The following is a 24,162-nucleotide window of genomic DNA, read 5'->3' as shown; positions in this document are numbered from 1 at the left end:
GAGCCATTCTCACCACCTATCTTTGGTGTCCAGGCCTATGCAATCCACAAAACAATACCTTATAATGTTCACTTACTCAAAGTATATATCACACATAAAACACAAAGTGCCATCCCCAAACACACTTACTTCCACCATTAAAAACTATTCTTCATATTCTATCAGACTGACAGCTTCTACATGATACACATATTGCCACAGCAGTGGGTCATTTTGTTGTATGCTCACTATTGTACTTTCTTAGCTGAAAAGATATTTCTTTGTCCTAAGCAATGTTGTGAAGGACATTAGACATTCTATGTGTCTTTGGATCACTTAAAGGCCAAGGTACTGCTGTAAGGACAGTCAAAACCATACTTGGAAAACATGTTTATCCAGTAAGAACTATCCGCTGATCTAATGTAAACAGCTAGCAATTGAGTTGCTGATTAAATGTGTCAAAAGATGAAACCACAATGGCGTTCAGTATCCACATGTCCTTCCAGAAGGACATTCAATAGTGCCTGCCACTATACCTGCCTAACTGAAAAGAGACCATATTGAAAGAATCCATGGAAAGACTTCAACTTTGCCATTTATAACTACTTCATCCAAAGGCCCATTGCACAGAAAGTAACCATGGAAAGATTTCATCCTTGCTATTATAATTACTTCATTCCTATTGGCCCATTACACATGAAAGAACACATGAAGTGGACTCATCCCAGCTATTTATAATTACTTCATCCATCACCCATTGTGCAAGTACTCCAGTGGCTGAGCCAGGTTATCAACTCAGCTATTTAACACTATTCTTGATCTATAGTAAGAACAGAAACATAAATAAGAAGTTACATGTATTTCTTCCTGCTTTTCCTGGCTAAAAAAACAAACAAACAAACAAACAAACAAACAAACAAAAAAACCCACATGTGTTAAGTAACCACTATCCACTTTAAGTGACAATTCTAGTTGTATGGAAATTATAAAACTGAACCCACATTTATGAGGACAGATATCATAAACTAGAGTAATTAGAAAATTCCTATCAAAGTATTAGGTTAATTTTTTTGCTTTTGTTAAATACATAAAATAAACTGGTTAAACCATTTGGTATGAAAAGAAGAGAATGAATGAAATATCAACTCCAGAAACAAGTATGTTAGCATTTAGGAAAAACTTGAGGTAGGAAATCAGTGCTGTTGAATGCAGACTTACACTAATAAAAATATAATGGTTAGAATAGTAAAGAAAGTCCAGAAGAGATTTAAGCTTTATCCTATAATAAATGTGGATTCTATGACTCTAAATAGGCATGAATAAATCCATATAATGACAAATAACTAGGCATCTGAACAAACAAAAAGGTTAGGTTCTTCACACCACACATACAAAAAAAATACATATATTTCAAAATAAATTAACTGGATCAAAATGTTTTTTTAAATTATGTCATAAAGCAGCTTTTATTTTTTTTTCCAATTTATTTATTTTCAGAAAAACAGTATTCATTATTTTTTCACCAACCCAGTGCTCCATGCAAGCCGTGCCCTCTATAATACCCACCACCTGGTACCCCAATCTCCCACCCCCCCGCCACTTCAAACCCCTCAGACTGTTTTTCAGAGTCCATAGTCTCTCATGGTTCACCTCCCCTTCCAATTTACCCAAATTCCCTACTCCTCTCTAACGCCCCTTATCCTCCATGCTATTTGTTATGCTCCACAAATAAGTGAAACCATATGATAATTGACTCTCTCTGCTTGACTTATTTCACTCAGCAGAATCTCTTCCAGTCCCGTCCATGTTGCTATAAAAGTTGGGTATTCATCCTTTCTGATGGAGGCATAATACTCCATAGTGTATATGGACCACATCTTCCTTATCCATTCATCCGTTGAAGGGCGTCTTGGTTCTTTCCATAGTTTGGCGACTGTGACCATTGCTGCTATAAACATTGGGGTACAGATGGCCCTTCTTTTCACGACATCTGTATCTTTGGGGTAAATACCCAGGAGTGCAATTGCAGGGTCGTAGGGAAGCTCTATTTTTAATTTCTTGAGGAATCTCCACACTGTTCTCCAAAGAGGCTGCACCAACTTGCATTCCCACCAACAGTGTAAGAGGGTTCCCCTTTCTCCACATCCTCTCCAACACATGTTGTTTCCTGTTTTGTTAATTTGGGCCATTCTAACTGGTGTAAGCAAATAATCCTAAAATTTGTATGGAATCATAAGAGACCCTGAATCGCTAAGGAAATGTTGAAAAACAAAAATAAAGCTGGCGGCATCACCTTACCTGATTTCAAGCTTTATTACAAAGCTGTGATCACCAAGACAGCATGGTACTGGCATAAAAACAGACACATAGACCAGTGGAACAGAGTAGAGAGCCCTGATATGGACCCTCAACTCTATGGTCAATTAATCTTTGACAAAACAGGAAAAAATATACAGTGGAAAAAAGACAGTCTCTTCAATAAATGGTGCTGGGAAAACTGGACAACTATATGTAGAAGAATGAAACTCGACCATTCTCTTACAGCGTACACAAACCTCAACTCAAAATGGATAAAAGACCTCAACGTGAGACAGGAATCCATCAGAATCTTAGAGGAGAACATAGGCAGTAATCTCTTTGATATCAGCCACAGCAACTTCTTTCAAGATATGTCTCCAAAGGCAAAGGAAACAAAAGCGAAGATAAACTTCTGGGACTTCATCAAAATCAAAAGCTTCTGCACAGCAAAGGAAACAGTCAAAAAAACATAGAGGCAACCCACGGAATGGGAGAAGATATTTGCAAATGACAGTACAGACAAAAGGTTGATATCCAGGATCTATAATGAACTCCTCAAACTCAACCCACACGAAACAAACACATCAAAAAATGGGCAGAAGATATGAACAGACACTTCTCCAATCAAGACATACAAATGGCTATCAGACACATGAAAAAATGCTCATCATCATTAGCCCTCAGGGAGATTCAAATTAAAACCACATTGAGATAAAGCAGCTTTTAAATAAATTTCAGTATGGTGAAATGTATATAGTAGTTGCATTAAAAATGCAATTTTAAACAAGGCAGCAAAAATAGAAAACATGAATAAAGAAAAGACTATATTTTACCACACTAGCTTTAAATTTGTCAAAAACAAATATAAAGATTTCTGCTTTATAGTTCTGCATGTAAGGAGTTTGGAATCACTATTCCATCATAATAAGTTAAAAGTAGAACAGAGTGAAAAAGAAACAATTCTTCTTGATCCAGAAGAGAGGGGAGGAGACAGGGCAAACTGCTACCCCATGATTAGAGAGATAGGCAGGCAAATAAGGACAGCATAGCTTGCCAAGCAGACACAAACCTAAACTATAATTGATGAATTGCTGGAGGGTAGAGACCTCTGTGTTAAGAACTGGTGAGAGGGACCTATCCATAGGTGACATCAATTATATTATGAAATTTACTTTAAGCAGCTGGACCAGATTGACCCAATAACTATCTGAGAAAAAATTCCCTCAGGCTTTTGGCACAGGGAGGGGTAAAGGAATCATTTAGAAATGTACCAGAGCACTCTATTATTCTCTAGAAGCCTTGACATCAGGGAACGCTAGTTAACCAAAACCTTACCTACTAAACTATTATAGGAGTCTAACTGACCTGGGGAAGGCAATACCCATCCTCAACCACTCTAGCCATCATGTCCCATCTAAGAGAAAAGAAATAAAATGAGAAACACTTGTGAAGTTTACAGTCCAGAAACACAGACTCACTCAAATCAAGACCTAATTATAGCACTACAGAATGCTTTCCCTCTGCTCACACTTCATCACCACATTACCAAATGCCTATTTATAGCAGTTTTTTTAAAATCAAGTACATCATATCTAGTTATCAAGAAGACATCACAAGTGGTGCCTGGGTGGCTCAGTGGGTTAAAGCCTCTACCTTCGGCTCAGGTCTTGATCCCGGAGTCCTCAAATCGAGCCCCAAATTGGGCTCTCTGCTCAGCAAGGAGAATGCCTCCCTTCCTTTCTCTCTGCCTGCCTCTCTGCCTACCTGTGATCTCTGTCTGTCAAATAAATAAATAAATCTTTTAAAAAAGAAGACATGACAAGACACAACTAAGGTGGAAGCACAAAATCTGGATAGACATAGCAAGCATCAGAACTAGACAAAGAAAGAATGTTGTAATTATCAGTCCAGAAATTTAAAGTAACTATAATTAATACGTTAAGAGCTCTAATGGACCAATCAGAGAGAATGCAAGAACAAGTGGCCAATAAAAGCAGTGAGATGGAAATCCTAATGGAAAAGAAAGAAAAAAAGAAAGATAGAAAGAAATGCTAGAGGTTAAAAGCACTATAACAGACATAAAGAATGCCTTTGATGGACTTATTAGTAGAATGAACACAGAAGAGGGTATAATCCCTGAGCAAGATGATATATCAATAGAATCCTTGAGAACAAAGCATAAAAAAAAAAAGCCAGGAATATCTAAGTCCTGTAGGACAACTAAAGAAGGTTTAAAAATGTGTAATGGGAATCCAGAAAGAGAAGAAAGAGAAAAACAAACAGAAAGAAAAAATATATTTGAAACAATATTTTTAATTAAAATTAATTAAAGTAATTAATGTAATAAATTAATTATTAAATATTATTATTTACATAATTTATTATTTATTTATTATTATTTATATTATCTAATATATAATATATTTATTTATTATTTATTATTTATATAATAATATTATTATAATTATTAATAACTAATTAATTTAATAAATTGCTGTGGCTGATATTGAGGAGGTTACTGCCTAAGATTCTGATAGATTCCTGTCTCATGTTGAGGTCTTTTATCCATTTTGAGTTTATCTTTGTGTACGGTGTAAGAGAATGGTTGAGTTTCATTCTTCTACATATAGCTGTCCAGTTTTCCCAGCACCATTTATTGAAGAGACTGTCTTTATTCCACTGTATTTTTTTTCCCGGCTTTGTCAAAGATTATTTGACCATAGAGTTGAGGGTCCATATCTGGGCTCCCTCTACTCTGTTCCACTGGTCTATGTGCCTGTTTTTATGCCAATACCATGCTGTCTTGGTAATCACAGCTTTGTAGTAAAGCTTGAAATCAGGTAACGTGATGCCCCCAGTTTTATTTTTGTTTTTCAACATTTCCTTAGCAATTTGGGGTCTCTTCTGATTCCATATAAATTTTTGGATTATTTACTCCAGCTCTTTGAAGAATACCAGTGGAATTTTGTTTGGAATGGCATTGAAAGTATAGATTGCTCTAGGCAGTATAGACATTTTAACAATGTTTATTCTTCCGATCCAAGAGCATGGAATGGTCTTCCATCTTTTTGTGTTTTCTTCAGTTTCCTTCATGAGTGTTCTGTAGTTCCTCGAGTACAGATTCTTTACCTCTTTGGTTAGGTTGATTCCCAGGTTTCTTATGGTTCTTGGTGCTATAGTAAATGGAATCGATTCTCTAATTTCCCTTTCTGTATTTTCATCGTTAGTGTATAAGAAAGCCACTGATTTCTGTACTTTGACTTTGTGTCTTGCCATGTTACCGAATTACTGTATGAGTTCTAGTAGTTTGGGGGTGGAGTCTTTTGGGTTTTCCATATAAAGAATCATGTCATCTTCAAAGAGAGAGAGAGTGACTTCTTCATTGCCAATTTGGATACCTTTTATTTCTCTTTGTTGTCTGATTGCTGTTGCTAGGACTTCTAATACTATGTTGAACAAGAGTGGTGAGAGTGGGCATGCTTGTCATGTTCCTGATCTCAACGGGAAGGCTGTGAGCTTTTTCCCATTGAGGATGATATTTGCTGTGGGTCTTTCATAGATTTTATGAAGTTCAGGAATGTTCCCTCTATCCCTATACTTTGAAGTGTTTTAATCAGGAATGGATACTGGATTTTGTCAAATGCTTTTTCTGCATCGATTGAGAGAACCATGTGGTCCTTCTCTCTTCCCTTATTGATTTGTCCTATCACATTGTTTGATTTGAAAATGTTGAACCACACTTGCAACCCAGGGATAAATCACACCTGGCCATGGTGGATAATCTTTTTAATGTACTATTGGATCCAATTAGCTAGGATCTTGTTGAAAATCATAGCATCCATATTCATCAGGGATATGGGTCTGAAATTCTCCTTTTTGGTGAGGTCTTTCCTGGTTTGGGGATCAGGATAATGCTGGCTTCATAAAAAGAGTCTGTAAGTTTTCCTTCTGCTTCAGTTTTTTGAAACATCTTCAGGAGAATAGGTGTTCTTTCTTCTTTGAAAGTTTGGTAGAATACCCCAGGGAATTCTGTCAGGTCCTGGGCTCTTGTTTTTTTGGGAGGTTTTTGATCACAGCCTCAATCAGCTTGTCAATTTCTTCCTGATTCAGTTTTGGAAGTTCATAGTTTTCCAGGAATGCACCCATTTCATCTAGGTTGCTTAACTTATTGGCATGTAACTGTTGATAATAACTTCTAATGATTGTTTCTACTTCCTTGGTGTTAGTTGTAATATCTCCCTTTTCATTCATAATTTTATTAATTTGGGCCCTCTCTCTTTTCTTTTGGATTAGTTTGGCCAGTGATGTATCAATCTTATTGATTCTTTCCAAAAAACCAGCTTCTAGTTTCAATGATGTGTTCTACTGTATCTCTGGTTTCTATCTCATTGATCTCTGCTCTAATCTTGATTATTTCCCTTCTTGCATGTGGAGTTGGCTTAATTTGTTGTTGATTCTCCAGTTCTTTATGGTGTAGAGACAACTGGTGTATTCTGGATTTTTCGATTTTTTTGAGGGAGGATGGATGGCTATGTATTTCCCCCTTAGGATACCCTTCACTGTATCTCATAAGTTTTGGACAAAAGTATCTTCATTCTCATTGGTGTCCATGAATCATTTAAGTTCTTCTTTGATTTCCTGGTTGATCCAAGCATTCTTAAGCAAGTTGGTCTTTAGCTTCCAGGTGTTTGAATTCCTTCCATACTTTTCCTTGTGGTTGAGCTCCAGTTTCAAAGCATTGTGATCTGAGAATATGCAGGGGATAATCTCAATCTTTTGGTATCGGTTGAGCCCTGATTTGTGACCCACTATGTGGTCTATTCTGGAGAAGGTTCCATGTGCACTTGAGAAGAATGAGTATTCTGTTGTTTTAGGGTGGAATGTTCTGTATATATCTATGAGGTCCATCTAGTCCAATGTGTCATTCAATGCTCTTGCTTCTTTATTGATTTTCTGCTTGGATGATCTGTCTATTACTGAGAGAGGCATGTTAAGATCTCCTACTATTAACATATTCATATCAATATGACTCTTTATCTTAATAGTTTTCTTATGTAATTGGCTGCTCCCATATTGGGAGCATAGATATTTACAATTGTTAGATCATCTTGGTGGATAGTCCCTTTATGGATTATGTAGTGTCTCTCTGTATCTCTGATGACAGTCTTTAGTTTAAAATCTAATTTATCTGATATGTGATCCGTTACCCCAGCCTTCTTTTGAGGCCCATTGGCATGAAAGATGCTTCTCCATCCCTTCACTTTCGGTCTGGGTGTATCCTTAGGTTCATAATGGGTCTCTTGTAGACAACATATGGATGGGTCCTGTCATTTGATCAAATCTACAACCCTGTGTCATTTTATGGATGCATTTAGGCCATTCACAATGAGAGTGATTATTGATAGATACGTTTTTATTGACATCGTGTTACCTTTGAAGTCTTTCTTTCTGTAGATTGTCTCCATATTTCTGTTCAATGATATTCTTGGGATTTTTCCTGATTTATAGAAGCCCCATTAATATTTCCTGCAGTGTCAGCTAGGTGGTCACATAGTCTTTTAAGCCTTGCTGGTCTTAGAAACTTTATCTCTCCATCTATTTTGAATGTCAGTCTTGCTGGATTAAGTATTCTTGGCTGCGTGTTCTTCTCATTTAGTGCCCTGAATACCTCTTGCCAGCCCTTTCTGGTTTGCCAGGTTTCTGTGATAGGTCTGATGTTATTCTGATGTGCTTTCCTCTGTACATAAGGAGCTTCTTTGTCCTAGCTGCCTTCAAGAAGGCCTGCCTACTATTATAATTCTCCATTCTTAATATTAGGTGTCTCGAGAACTTTCGAGAATTTATAATCTTGGGGGGAGACTGTTCTGCCTCTATTACATGAACACTGTTCCATTCACGAGATTGGGAAAATTTTCATGGAGAACTTGTTCCACTATATCTTCTAGACTTCTCTCTCTTCCCCTTCAGGGAGTCCAACAATTCTGATGTTGGAACATTACATGGCATCATTTATTTCCCTGATTCTGTTTTTGTGGCTTCTAAGCTGTTTGTTCCAGCCTTCCTCCTGATCCTTTCCCTCTATCTGTTTGTCCTCCAGATCATTAATTCTATTTTCTGTCTCAGTTACCCTAGCTTTTAGAGAATTTAGATTAGATTGGAACTCATTGAGAGCATTGTGAACATCATCCCTGGTGGCTTTCAGTTCTGTCCCAACATTGTGAACATCATCCCTGGTGGCTTTTAGTTCTGCCCTAATCAATTCCATTTGGTCATCCATGGCATTCTCCAACCTAGCTATTGCCTGGATGATTGTTAACCTGAATTCCTTTTCCAACATATTGTCTATGTCGATAGCCATTAGCTCTGTTGCAGAAGGTCCATCCTCTGATTTTTTCTTTTCTTGGGCCTTACTCCTCCTAGTCATTTTGGTCCGAGATGGCTGAAAGGATGTAGCTGGATGTATCGACCGTGGTGCAGTCAAGGTGCACCCTGGAATGCTTCTGAGCAATCAGGAGTCCCTACCCAAATGAAAGAAAAAAGAAAGAGAGAAAAAAGAAAAGAAAAAGTAAAAGAAAAGAGAGAGAGACAGGGAAAAAAAGAAAGATAGAAGAGAAGGCTCAGCCCAAATGAGCCCCAACGTAAGATTTATGACATATACAAACAACAACAGACAAAAAGACTGATAAAAGTATATGAAAAGAGGAAAAAAAAATATATATATACAAAACAAAACAAAAAGGACCACGTCAAAAAGAACCCCAAGTATGATATTTATATACTATCAGGACAATCACAAATACACAGAAACACTGGCGGAAGAAAACGATGGGAGAATGGTTATAAATTTTCAGTGTGGGTGAGGAAGGCTATTTTGATTCTTCCTAGATGTATCAATGATATCTTTGTTAAAGGACTCAACTTTCCTAAGATAAAGGGGGATTAAAAATTGGTTTGCCTATAGGGGTAGCATTGATTGGGGAAAGGGCATTACCTTGAAGTTTAACTCTATATGAATGTTAAAAAATAAAAATAAAAAAAGAATAAACTAAACTAAACTAAAATTATAAAAAAAATTAAAAATAGAAAAGCAAAAGAAAAACATGGGTATATGTATCAAAAAGTTCGCATTGGAATTTGAAGTACTGGACATTTCACTGTGATGGTAAATAGGTTAAAAAATTATCTATATTAAAAAAAATGAACCAGAATAGTGGGAATGAATTAAAAATAAAAGTTGTATCTACGAAGTAGTGGTGGTTGTTCTCTTGTCGTCTTTTGTTTTCTTTTTTTTTTTTTTTTTTTTTTCCTGTTTGGCTTTCTGTGGGAGGGGCCCTAAGTTAAGTCCTCCTGCCCCCCCTCAGAGGGGTGGGCTCTGATGAAACCAGTTTTTCGGGCTTTGTTCTCTGGAGGTTTTTATGTTTGTTTGTTCGTTTTTTGTTTGTTTGTTTGTTTTTGTTTTTCTTCTCTAGCCTTGACAGCTTTTGATGGTTTTTGGAGGTTTAGAGGAAAGCAAACTGTACCCAGACCTCCCTCTCAGGGAGAAGCCTCACTCTGTTCCCCTCTGGGTTCAGCAGAGCTCATAAGTAACCCCTGGGCCGCTGGCAGAGCACATTCTGAGTACCGGTCCCTGAGGACACAGGAACTCATGCTTGTACCCAAAACCACAACAGCGGTGGCTGTCTGGGCAGCTCCAGACTGCCAGAGAGGTTCCAAGTAGTGATCGCACACTGAGATTTTCCCACTGGCCTGGTCTTTCCAGGTCTGAGAGCACTGGGCTGGCGCCTGCATGCACCTCTCTCAGGGGAGGGCATGGGGTGTGACTCAGACTTTGATAGCCCAGCACGGCACTTGTGTGGAGACTGTAAAAATGCTGTGCTTCTGCTGGCTGGCGAGGCTCCCAGCGCCTCATGGGAGCTGGACCCCACACGTTCTCAGGCGTGCTGACAGCTAAGGGACCAAGACCTGGTTTCTCTGCCTCAGCACCAGGGGTGGCTGTCCTGGGTCCGGGGACTTAAGCCCCTGTCTCTAGCCACCCCAATTCCCACAATTTCCCCCTGTAATCCTTTGCTCTTTTTGAGTGCTTTCAAACTCCAAGTTAATGCTGGTCCCCAGTCACAGGGCACTCTCATATTGGGGTATTACTTTCCAGTAGGTCACCTCTGGTGGCTCCCTCCCCCTTTTGTTTATCTTCCAATATTAGTCCAATGTTCCCACTCCACTTTACCTGCCCACTAGCGTCTTCTGCCCCTAGGGATCCAGACATGTATAATTCTGATCTCAGGCTGATTTCATGGGTGATCAGAGTTCTTCGGTAGGTAATCAGCTCACTTTAGGGTACAGGTTGAAGCGGCACCTCCTCCTACTTCCCCGCCATCTTGTCCTATCTGGGAAACAATAATGTTTGAGAATTTCCCCCAGCTTAAAGTCATGCACCATACCATAGATCCATAAATCCCAAGCTGGATAAATGTTCCCTGAAAACACAGCCACTAATATCATTTATGAGTGAAAGAAAATCAAAGATAAAGAAAAAATCCTAGAAGAACTCAGAGAAAAACATTACCTTACCTATTTAAAAAACAAACAAACAATAAATTACATCCAGCTTTTCCTCAGGCATCATGCAAGCAAGAAGAGAATAGGGTAGAATATTTAGAGTACTAAAATACATAGATATTTTATATATAGACCTAGAATTCTGCACCCTGAAAAACTATTCTACAAATGTAAGAAGAAAGACAGACTTCCTGAGAGAAATAAAAAATGTGAGAATTGTGCCAGGAGACCTCCCTCAAAAGAAAAGTTCAAGGGACGCCTGGGTGGCTCAGTTGGTTGGACGACTGCCTTCGGCTCAGGGCGTGATCCTGGAGTCCCGGGATCGAGTCCCGCATCGGGCTCCCAGCTCCATGGGGAGTCTGCTTCGCTCTCTGACCTTCTCCTCGCTCGTGCTCTCTCTCACTGTCTCTCTCTCTCTCAAATAAATAAATAAAATCTTAAAAAAAAAAAAAAAAGAAAAGTTCAAATAAGTTTCTCAGAGAGAAGAAATCTCACCAATTTGTTTTATAGGTATTTACAAACTGATTCTAATATTTACATGGGGAGGCAAAGGGCCCCTATAGCCAACAGAATATTGAAGAACACACTTCAAGGACTGATGTTACCTGACATCAAAACTTACCATGAAGCTACAGTAATTAAGACAGTGTGGAATTGGCATATACATATAAAAAAAGATAAATCAGTGGAACAGAATACAGAACTTAGTATAGACCCCCATAAATATACTCACCTGACCTTTTACAAAGGAACAAGATAATACAATGTAGCAAAGATAATCTCTTCAACAAATAGTGCTGAAACACCTGAATGTGCACATGAAAAAAAAATTTAAAAAAAAAATCTAGACACAGATCTTTATATCCTTCAAAAAATTAATGCAAAGTGAATAAGAGACCCAAATTTAAAATGAAAAATATATAAAACTTCTAGAAGATAACATAAGAGAAAACTTGGATGTCTTTGGATATGATGAAGACTTTTTATTTTCTTTTTGAGGTATAACTGATACATAAAATTAGTTTCAATTGTGCAACATAATGATTTTATATTGATATAGTTTGCAAAATGGCAGTGATGTCCTTTTAGATACAACATCAAAGACATAATCAAGAAATAATTGATGAGCTGGACTTCATAAGATTAAAAACTCTGCATCGCAAGAGATTATACCAACAGAATGAGAAGACTGAGAAAAAAATATTTGCAAAACAGATATCAGATATTGAATTCTCCAATCAAAAGATGTAAGTAGCTAAATGACTGAAAGAAAACCCGTGTACATGAGACTAGCCTCACCTAAGGACATATGGAGTCTCAAAGTAAACGTATGGAAAAAGATACTTCATGCAGAAGGAAACTAAAACAGAGCAGAAACTAAAACAGATATGAAGGGAGAAGTAGACAATACAAAAACAATAGTAAAATTCAAGATCCCACTTTCAACAATGGATATATCAGACAATATCAGTAAGGAAACACTGAACATGAAGAATATTTTAGACCAAATACATCTAACATATATATACAGAACATTAATTAGAGTAACAGAACACAAATTCTCAAGGGTGCATAGAACATTCTTCAGGATAGATCATATGTTAGATCACAGAACAAGTGCAAAAAACTTTAAGAGATTAATATCATACCAAATATCTTTTCTAACAATAATGATCTGGACTAAAATCAATACCAGGAAGAAACCTGAGGAAATTACAGAGTCCAGAGTGCTGACCTGAAGAAATTACAAATATGTGGCATTTAAACAACATAACACTGATCAACCAATGAGTCAAAGAAGAAACAAATGGAAAAATCAAAAACTATTTCTAAGCAAATGAACATGGAAATACAATATAACAAAACCTATGGGGTGCTGTGAAAGCAGTCATCAGGAGAAAATTTATAGTGATAAATGTTTCCATTAAGAAAAAAGAAAGATCTCAAGTAAACACCCCAATGTATAACCCCCAGAGAACCAGAAAAAGAACAACCTAAGCCCAAACTTAGCAGAAGGAAAGAAATTTAAAGATCAGAACAGAAATAATGAACTAGAGACCAGAAAAAGAATAGAAAAGATCAACAAAAATACAGAAATCCTCTTTTTTTAAAGATGTTTTTTTCCCAATTTATTTATTTTCAGAAAAACAGTATTCATTATTTTTTCACCACACCCAGTGCTCCATGCAAGCCGTGCCCTCTATAATACCCACCACCTGGTACCCCAACCTCCCACCCCCCCGCCACTTCAAACCCCTCAGACTGTTTTTCAGAGTCCATAGTCTCTCATGGTTCACCTCCCCTTCCAATTTACCCCAACTCCCTTCTCCTCTCTAACTCCCCATGTCCTCCATGCTATTTGTTATGCTCCACAAATAAGTGAAACCATATGATAATTGACTCTCTCTGCTTGACTGATTTCACTCCGCATAATCTCTTCCAGTCCCGTCCATGTTGCTACAAAATTTGGGTTCATCCTTTCTGATGGAGGCATAATACTCCATAGAGTATATGGACCACATCTTCCTTATCCATTCGTCCATTGAAGGGCATCTTGGTTCTTTCCACAGTTTGGCGACCGTGGCCATTGCTGCTATAAACATTGGGGTACAGATGGCCCTTCTTTTCACGACATCTGTATCTTTGGAGTAAATACCCAGTAGTGCAATGGCAGGGTCATAGGGAAATTCTATTTTTAATTTCTTGAGGAATCTCCACACTGTTCTCCAAAGAGGCTGCACCAACTTGCATTCCCACCAACAGTGGAAGAGGGTTCCCCTTTCTCCACATCCCCTTCAACACATGTTGTTTCCTGTCTTGCTAATTTTGGCCATTCTAACTGGTGTAAGGTGATATCTCAATGTAGTTTTAATTTGAATCTCCCTGATGTTTAGTAATGAATCATTATTCTTTATTCACTCTTCAATGGACACTTAGGTTGCTTTTTGTCTTGGAAACTGTAACTAATGCTTCTATGAATGAAGGGGTGCAGGTATCTCTTCAAGTTAGTTTTTATTTCCTTTGAATATATTCCTATATGTGGAATTGCTGGATCATATGCTAGTTCTATTTTTGATTTTTTGAGGAGTTCTTATACTGTTTTTCATAGTGGACTTACCAATTTATAATCCTACTAACAGTGCACAAGGGTTCCCTTTTCTCTACATTCATACCAGCATTTCTTACTTCTTGGGTTTTATTATTATTATTATTATTATACCCATTTTAACAGGCATGAGGTGATATCACATTGTGGTTTTTATCTGCATTTCTACAATGACCAGCAATGAGTATTTTTCAGTACTTGTTGGCAATTTATGTATCTTTGGGAAAATGCCTACACAATTCCCTTGTCCGTTTTTTACTGGATTTTTTTTTGAATTTTGAACTGTTACTCTTTGAGAGGTTACTCTTATCAGATATATGGTTTGCAAGCACTTTTTACCATTCCATAAGTAGTTTTTATACTTTGTTCATGTTTTTTTTTTACTATGCACAAGTGATATACTATGCAGAAATGAAGTACAGTTTGATATAATCCTACATGTTTGTTTCTGACTTTGTTGCTTATACTTTAAGTGTGATTTCCAAAAAATCATTACCAAGACCATTTCTAGAAGCTTTTTTCCTCAAGTTTTCTTCTATGACTCTCATGGTCTCAGGTCTTACATTTAAGTCTTAAATTCATTCAAAGTTAACTCTTGTGGGTTGTATAAGATAGAGGTCTAGTTTCAGTACCATGCTTTTTAGAAGACTACGTAAGAATGACCTAATGAGTGCAAGCTGTGCCCTTTAATGCCAACGTGTGGGTCCAGAGGAAAACAGGGAGTGGCAGAGATGAGTAACAGGGTGGGAGGATTGCAACTGTTGAAAAGTGCCAGTTTCACCAGGCCACTGGCCTTGGGTTCCTTATGCTTTTCTCTGACTGTTCTCTCACTGAGAACTGCTCTTTGACAAATGGTGCCTGACAAATAGGCAGGGAGCAGAGGGAGGGGTGTAAACAGAAAATAAAGCATGGGCTGAATTCTTTCTTGATAGAAATCAAGTACAACTGATTTACCCCAGCACTTAGCACATTGCCCAGCCTCTCTGGGCTAAGAGCTAGATTAATTCTTAAAGACATGAGTGAGCTGAACTGAGCAGTTATTCTGCACTCCACTCCCCCATTCTCACCCCACTTCTTTGTTAGTATAACTGAATTCTAAAGGGGACCTTTAAGTCAGAGTGAGTGCAGAGGAGGGTGTATCTTTTTGATATAATAAAACAGAGAAAGTCTCCCTCATTTAAGCCCTATTTACCTCATCATCTGTTTCTAATTTTAAGATGTAACAGTCTGAGCTGAACCTTCAAGGGAGGTTGAGATCTCATAGATTCTCAAATAACCCATTACCTCACATCATTATTTGTATCTAAGTGTGGACTGGGACTAACGTGCAAGGTCATAAACAATATTTAATTTGACAGGTACTCATTCATGATCTCTTGAGATAATCATATGATTCTTTTCTTTCATTCTATTAATGTAATTTATTACATTGGTCAATTGCATATGTTGAGTTATCCTTTTATATCCCAGGGATAAATCCAACTGGATCATGGTGAATGATCCTTTTTTATTTTTTTTAAGACTTCTTTATTTTATCTTAGAAAGAAAGCATGTGAATGGGAGAGATGCAGAGGGAAAGGGAGAAAATCTCAGACTCCCCACTCAGTGGGGAGACTGACTTGGAACTCAATCTCATGACCCTCAAATCATTACCTGCGCTGGAACCAAGAATTGGACACTCAATCAACTGAGACACCCAGGCATCCCATGAATAATCCTTTTAATGTTGCTGAATTTGGTTTGCTAGAGTTTAGTTCAGAATTTTTGCCTCTAAATACATCAGAGATATTGACCTGTACTTTTCTAGTGGTACCTTTACTTGGTTTTGGTATCAGAATTATGCTGTCCTTGTAGAATATGTCTGGGAGCATTCCCTTTTCTAATTTTTTGGAAGGGATGGGAAAGACTGCTGTCTTGGTTTAATAATATTTTAAATTAATTTATTTATTTTCAGCATAACAGTATTCATTATTTTTCACCACACCCAGTGCTCCATGCAATCCATGCCCTCTATAATACCCACCACCTGGTACCACAACCTCCCACACCCCTGCTACTTCAAACCCCTCAGATTGTTTTTATCCAGGATCTATAATGAACTCCTCAAACTCAACACGCACAAAACAGACTATCATATCAAAAAATGGGCAGAAGATATAAACAGACTTCTCCAATGAAGACATACAAATTGCTATCAGACACATGAAAAAATGTTCATCACACTAGCCCTCAGGGAGATTCAAATTACAACCACCTTGAGATATCACCTTACACCAGTTAGAATGGCCAAAATCAACAAGACAGGAAACAACATGTGTTGAGGGGATGTGGAGAAATGGGAACCCTCTTCCACTGTTGGTGGGAATGCAAGTTGGTGCAGCCTCTTTGGAGAAAAGTGTGGAGATTCCTCAAGAAATTAAAAATAATTCTTTTTAAGAAAAAGCCCTACATATTCACTTTGTGTTCAGCCCTACAAGTATGTAGTCAGTCCTGAGTGCAATGTGTCTGGGGAATGTTGTATAGAACTCCAATGAGCTTACTTCTCAACCTTCATCTGCATCTTTACCCCTGAGTATATAGGAAGTGATGAAGATCTCTGTGGATGATCCTTCTACTATACCCTCTTCTTCTGACCAACTTGCTAAATGTGGGAATTCATAACACCTGACTAAATAAGATTTAATAAACATATGCCTCCCTGAGTGAGACTAATTCAAAAGCAAAGAAGGAGTGTCTGGTATATTGGCCTCCTTTGAAGTTTCTGGGATGAAAACAGCTAGAATCTCGTTGCAGCTCAATTCCCTCATCCAGGGAGTAAATACTTAGGAGGAACATTTATCTTTGAAGGTCATATGCTCCACATACTCCCTGCCGACACGCACATCACAAGCACATCTTGTTCTAATCACATGATACTCCCTGTGTCACTGTCCTGATTATTAAAGCTTTGCACTCCTTTTTGTTTTTCTTACTCCCTTAATATCACTAATATTCACAATTAAAGTGGAGGCAGTGCTTAGTTCAGGACCTTTCACCACTAGTACTAGAGCATCTAGTCCCCACCTCCTCTCTTTTCTCCTAAGGTGTCTGGAATAATCTTATTTACCACCTCCGGGTTTGCTGGCCAAAAGTAACAGCTTAATCTAGGGTAGGATCATCAAACTTCTTATGGAACAAGCCAAAGACTTTGTGGGCCATATGTCGGCCATCTCTGCTTCTGGTAGCACAAAGAAGCCATAAACAATACATAAACAAATGGATGTGCCTGTGTTCCAATAAATTTGAGAAAGAGGCTGTGGTCCAAATTGGCCCATGGGCCATAATTTGCTAACATTTAATTTGGAATAGTATATTTTTATCTTTTCATTTGTCCAACAATTTAGTATGCTTATGGGATTGTTCCCCTTGGATAAATACTCTTGCTTATTCTGGAAAGAAATATTCATACATAGGGCTCACTCTATCTCACTCCATAATGAGGGCATCTGCAACAAATGTAGAAACTTCTCGGTCTTCCCAAATCAGTAAATTTAAGATCATGTTTCCACATAGTCTGTCTTAAATGAGGTATCACCCACACATCCAGAATATTAACTTGCAAAATAAGCAGGAGATACTCTAACATCATGCATCTTCTTTTACTTCCCATCAATAAGTAACTCTTCTATTTTTCTCTTGAGCCAATTAACATAACTCATGGCCTGGTTCCCAGGAGAAATCAATATAAGGCTGATAATTAGAAATCTCAGAAACATCAGTAGGTCACTACAACCTACTGCTACTAATTAACTGTATTCTTACTGGAAAGAGACATATATTTTGTCTGAGAGGTGATTATACTACACAGCAGAAATGAAAAGTATTGAGTTTCTACAAATGCAGCTGCATACCTAAGAACAGAACAGGTAGGTCAGACAAATATTCCTAATGTTGAGCAATACCACAGCAAACTCTATCTTCTTATATTTCCATTCTACTTTCTTTCCCTTTTTCCCACTTGCATACTTTCCTCCTCTATCTACTTATTCTAGTCTATTGAACAGTGTTCTATTTTAATCACAAAATTATGCCTGAAGAAGGAATATTCTGAAATGACTGATATTTATGATGTCTCTTTGGTGGGTTGGTATCTCAAGGATCTTGCATCTCTCACCTCTTGCTTCATCCTCTTAGGTGATATTTCACATTTCTCACTGTGGGTACCAAATATGCCTTGCCCACTCCATTTCCACCCATGCTTCCAACAGATTACAACAATGGAAATTATTTTCTGCCTTCATGCAGGAAAAGCTGGGGTGAGTCAGTTCCCTCCATTTGACACATTTGATCATCTGATCAAATCATCCGATGATGTCAGCCAATGAATGGTTCAAGAATTGGAGAATGATTAAAAAAAAAAAAAAAGAATGAATATGACTTAGTAGAACTGGTGTCCATCAGTTGTGAAAAGAACCTCTGTGAGAAAACAAGCTAAGATGGTTAAGAGTAGAGGTTAAAAGAAAATTCATGAGTATGCTACATCAGTGACAGAACACTGGCAAAATGAGTTTTGAACCAATTTGCCTCCTATGTTTTCAGTTTTAGGATGGTTTTAATTATTGATCTTGGCCTTTTAGAGGAGAGGCTATGTTTAATCACTAAAGTCAAAAGACCTAAGTTCTATCTGATTTTCTGCATAGCCTACTTGAAAAATATCCTTCCTATGTTCTGAATGTTAAAGCCAAAATATCCAGTAAGGAGAGCAACCAACTCTTAGGGGACTCTGCTTTCAGAGAATTTCTGATTCTCCAATATCTCTAAGAAAGAAGTCTAAGAGGTCTTCATACCTCTAAGAAAGGTATGTCCACAGTAGCCAAACTATGGAAAGAGACTAGATGCCCATAAACAGATGAATGGATAAAGAAGATGTGGTACATATATACAATGTAAAACTATGCAGCCATCAAAAAACTGAAATCTTGCCATTTGCAGTGATGTGGATGGAACTAGAGGGTATTATGCTAAGTGAAATAAGTCAATCAGAGAAGGAAAGAACTAAAAATTATTAACTGGTTTAAATTCACTCTTCCCTTATACACTAAGCATGAACACAGTATTTCAGGATAAACTAACTAAATATTAGAGGTAATTTCTTGTAAGTCTTGAACAAAAGATGGCGTCCTCTTCAGATGGTAGCTATACTTGTCCTGAACAAAACATAATGTTTAAACTAGTCAAATCACTAAACTGTACACCTGAAACTGTTGCTGCATTGTATGTCTACTATGCTTAAATTAGAAAAAAAGGAAAATGAAAGGGAAAAAGAAAAGGAAAAAAAAAGAAAGATGAGATCCCCTTTAAGCAGAGTAATCAAAACAAAGTAGTATGAAGAGTTACTGCTAAGTCTGTTTTCACTAAAAATTTCTAGCTTTTCTCTTCAGACAGATTTCTTCAGTATTACCTGAAAACATAAGGAAATATTAGGAACAAGAAATTTCAGTTGGCAAGGTAAAGAATGTATTATATTATACATTTCCTGTTCTTGGTGTAGGACTTGCCTATTACAAATAACACACACACCCTCATTCTGTAAAATGCCATCCAGTTACCAATATTTTATATTCCTTGACCCAAATCTCTTTCATATATATTAATGTTCTCTAAACAAGGAAGCAGGTACACTTCTGGTTGGAATTAGGTATGAAGCATGAAGGTTTTCTTCGTAGCATACCCAGGAATTGTCATTTATTGGCTGAAAGATGTTGGTTTAACCAGAAGTAGTTAAAGTATAAAACTAGTACCAAAATAATAATAATGGTAATAATTAATAACTACCTTGTGTCACATATATGCATACTTCAGTCATATTTCACAGAATTCTTTTTCCTTTTCTTGCCCCTATTTCTCTTGTTGCTTTCATTTCCTTTTCAGGATTATTATTGATTATGCTCACTACAAGTGTAGCTAACATCTATCAATACACAATGCTATTACAATATCACTGACTATATTCCTTGTGCTGTAACTTTTATCCAAGTGACTTATTCATTCTGTAATAGGAAGCCTTCATCTCCCACTCCTCTTTACCCTATTTTGCCCATAACCCCACCACCTTCCCCTTGGCAACTACCAGTCTCTTCTCTGTATTTATAGGTCCGTTTCCTCCTTTTCATAATTTTTATTTCAAACACCTGACCAGGTTTCTGTGCTCAGCAGGGAGTCTGCTTCATATTCTCAAGCTCTCCCATGCCCCTTGCTTACTCCTGATCTCTCTCTCACTCTCTAAAATAAATATATAAATCTTTAAAAAAAAAAACATGGACAATGTAGAAAACTACAAAACACTGATGATCAGAGTTTTTATTATTAAAATGACCTTTTTAGGTCATTATCCAAAGTGATCTTGCAATGTTGATCTTGCAAAAATACTTGCATATTTTTGTAGTGTATAATAATAAAGAGCACATCACATAATACATATTCCTTTATAAAAAAAATTTTTGTTACTTAATAATTTAGTGGACATCTCAACAACTCTAAATTTGCATCATTTATAATGGCCAAACTCATTTTGGAACTAATCTTATCAAATTCCCCTTTTTGAATCTTCTCATATCTAATTGTATCTTTTAATTGTACATTTAATTTTTCACTTTAAAGAATGATAGATTATATATACACATCTTCACCTTTCTACCTATTCATAGTCATAACATATATTCCCCTTGAAAAAGTTGCAGCAATTTTACTCACCCTCAAATAACATTTTAGCTAAGCTCAGCTTCAAATACTGGAAGACATGATTGCATGACCTTTATCTTTCATGACTCTCTGGAGTCCTGTATTTTTTACATGCTTTTTGTGTATCATGAGTAAATATTTTGTTTCAGTGATTACACCATTATCTCTGAGTTTTGTGTTTGAATTGCTACTCATCAATGCTAGAACAGATATATCAAAAACACAAATGCTCTCTCAATCCTAGAAAAGTAAGGAGAATCCCTTTTTCTGAGTCTGCTGACACTCTGGGGTTTAGAATTTCACCAATTTAAGGTACATCTTAATTCTCCAAGTCACTGGTTGCAGGGGCAATACTGGAAACTATCAGAGAACTAAGCCTATTCATTTTAAGCTATGATTCCTCATAGAGTCAACACTCTTAAATTCATTGGCTGGTCACTATTCACTATTCCATGAGTGATTAATTCCTGAAATTTTGCAGTGCAAAGTAAAAGAATAATCAGATAGTACATTCTGCTATGGTATATACATGTGCAAAAATATGATTAAGAGTTTGAACATTCAAATCATAGCTGACTATTTAAGACACAGAAAACATTTTCTCAAACATATAAGAAGACTGAAGAAGCCCAAAATTACAAAAATAAACATGGTAAAGAAACTCTACCAGGCAGATGTTACTCTTTGCTCCTAATTCCTCCATTTTACCTGCCTTACTTATTCTCATATGATTTCTTTCCTTGTCACCCTAGCTGGACTTTTTATTACCTCATTTCTATTTTTTAAATCTTCCCTTCAACTGCCCTCTCTGTAGGTGTTATAAATTCAAAATTAGACACATGTAACATATTTTACACAAATCAATGATGGGCAAACAACATATCAATGTTCACTTCCCATATTTATCAATTCTGCCTTATTTTCTACCTTTAGAATATTTCAGCATCTTCTCTACTGATTGAGCCAATGGATGCAACAAATGACTCTGTGGTGTCTGAATTTGTATTGATTGGACTTTCAAATTCATGGGAGATGCATCTTTTTCTCTTTTGGTTCTTCGCTGTATTCTACATGGGAATTATCCTGGGAAACCTCTTCATTGTGTTCATGGTAATTATCGACTCTCATTTACACACCCCCATGTACTTCCTATTGGCCAATCTCTCTCTTCTTGATATAGGTCTATCCTCTACCACAGTCCCCAAAATGATCTCTAACCTTTTCACTAACTGCAACATCATTACCTTTCCCAAATGCATGATACAGATATTTTTTATTCATTTCGTGGGTGGAGGTGAAATGGTGGTGCTCATAGCCATGGCATATGACCGGTACACTGCAATCTGTAAGCCTCTCCACTATCTGACCATCATGAGCCCCAAAATGTGTGTTTCCTTTGTAGTGGCTGCCTGGATAGTGGGGATAATCCATGCTGTGTCTCAGTTTGTTTTTGTCATAAACTTGCCCTTCTGTGGCCCTAATGAAGTAGATAGTTTTTACTGTGATTTTCCTCGGGTCATGAAACTCGCTTGTGTAGACACTTACAAGCTGGAGTTTGTAATCATTGCTAATAGTGGGTTTATATCCATGGCTACCTTCTTCTCTTTAATTATTTCCTATATCTTCATTTTGGTCACTGTTTGGAAACGTTCTTCAGGGGACTTGTCCAAAGCATTTGTCACACTGTCAGCTCACATCACTGTAGTGATTTTGGTTTTTACACCATGCATGTTTCTCTATGTGTGGCCTTTTCCTACAACATCATTGGATAAATACTTTTTCATTGTTGACTTTGCTATCACCCCCCTCTTGAATCCTGCCATCTATACATTAAGAAACAAAGACATGAGAGTGGCCATGAGAAGACTGGGCAAACGGATTGTGGGTCCTAGTGGGATCTCACAATGAATGGAGCAGATCCACATACAACATGCTTCAGGTTCACCAAGAACACAGCAAGTTATGTGACTGTTATCACTGCAACGGTAAGAATTCTTTTAGGGGGTGGCAGTTTAGCAAAGGTCACCCTGTATCAATTGATTGTTTAGTTAGAGGTGACTTTATTTTGCTAATGACAGAGAATAAATAGACTTCACCTACTTCCATCAAGAGGAGAGATGAGAATAGAAAACTGAGCTGGTTTTCAGAAGTAAACTTAATATTTGAGTGCTGTTTTCTGGGTGATATTTTCTGTGACTTGCTAATTGTATTTACTCTCAATTATGAAGACAAACCTGAAAGAATTGATAAATATAACTCAGAGTAAATTTACAATTTTAATAGATAAGGTGCATTTGGATAAATCAAAATCAATGGTCTATTTTTTAAAGATTAATTTATTTTAGAAAGAGAGAGTGGGTGCATGAACAGTGGTATGGGGAGAGGCAGAGAGGGGAAGACGGAGACAAGCAGACTCCCCACTAAATGGGGAACCCAACACTGGGCTTGATCCCAGGACCCTGAGATCATGACTTGAACTGAAATCCAGTTGGTCGCTTTAACCGACTAAGCCACCCAGGTGCCCCAGTAGTCTATTTTTTTAAATTTCTATTTTATTTTAGTTTAACTTAGAATAAGAAGAAAATCAACTTTTTGTTAGTTATTTTAAAGATACTATATTTGTTTAGATTCGAACAGTCGTAAATTAAGAAGAGAAACTTTTTAACATGATGAATAATTTAAGTAAATACAAATCAAAGATTTGCAAATTATTTTTTAGATGGGAGGGGCAGAGAAAGAGGCAGAGAGAGAATATTAAGCAGGCTCCATGCCTAACACACAGCCCAGTACTCAAACACTGAGATCATGATCTCAGCCACCTGAGCCAAGGAGGCACCCCAGAGATTTGTGAACTTTTGTCTCATACTCTATTATTCTAAAAATGAATATGTTACAAAATTCAATTAACAGTTTATGATCAAGGAACAAAAGAACCTCATTGAAATAATAGATGTTTCGCAAAGGAATAATCAGTCAGGTATATGTTTATAGATTCTGGTTTCTTTGAATATGGTTTGCCAATCAGGCAATATATATCAGACCCCAAGAGCTTATATATCTGAGTTTGAAGTCTTGAATAAATGTAAAGCCAAAAATGGTGAGGCATATTCAATTCAATTGAATATTTCTATAAATGGACTAAGTGCTTTATTAAAGTTACACATAACTTTTTGACAAATTTGTTTCTACTGCTCTCTAAATAAAATCTACTCAATTAAGGAAAATAATGCCTATATTTTTTTCCTGTATTTCTCCAAAAACCTGTCCAGTAATATCTCTGCTTTCTCCATGTAAATTAATCACTAATACTTCTTTTAATGCTTTGATATTCATCTGGATGGGAATTTCTTCTTTACTTCAATATTGCTAACCACTCCCTCTTTCAAATATTTTGCTGGGGTTCTGAGAAACTATAGTCTCTTGCTTTTCCTTCTGCTCTTTGGGAATTTCTTCCCAGTAGCAGTTTTCTGGGGTTCTCACATCTGCTCCACGACCAAAATTAG

General features: G+C 37.0%; 1 protein-coding gene across 1 annotated transcript; it reads left to right on the top strand.

The window, feature by feature from the left end:
• The first annotated feature begins 21,625 nt into the window (after positions 1–21,625).
• On the top strand, positions 21,626–22,567 carry LOC122894602 (olfactory receptor 4F6-like). Its single transcript, XM_044232378.1, has one exon. The coding sequence runs from the start codon at positions 21,626–21,628 to the stop codon at positions 22,565–22,567; it is 942 nt and encodes a 313-aa protein (XP_044088313.1).
• The last annotated feature ends 1,595 nt before the right edge of the window (positions 22,568–24,162 follow it).

This window comes from Neovison vison, chromosome 13 (genome assembly GCF_020171115.1).
Source record: "Neovison vison isolate M4711 chromosome 13, ASM_NN_V1, whole genome shotgun sequence".
Taxonomy (NCBI): Eukaryota; Metazoa; Chordata; class Mammalia; order Carnivora; family Mustelidae; genus Neogale; species Neogale vison.
This window is presented reverse-complemented; position numbering and strand designations above follow the sequence as displayed.

What these genes read in the sequence shown, in the direction of transcription:
- LOC122894602 (XM_044232378.1), top strand. Translation starts at nt 21,626, where the DNA reads ATGGATGCAACAAATGACTCTGTGGTGTCTGAATTTGTATTGATTGGA.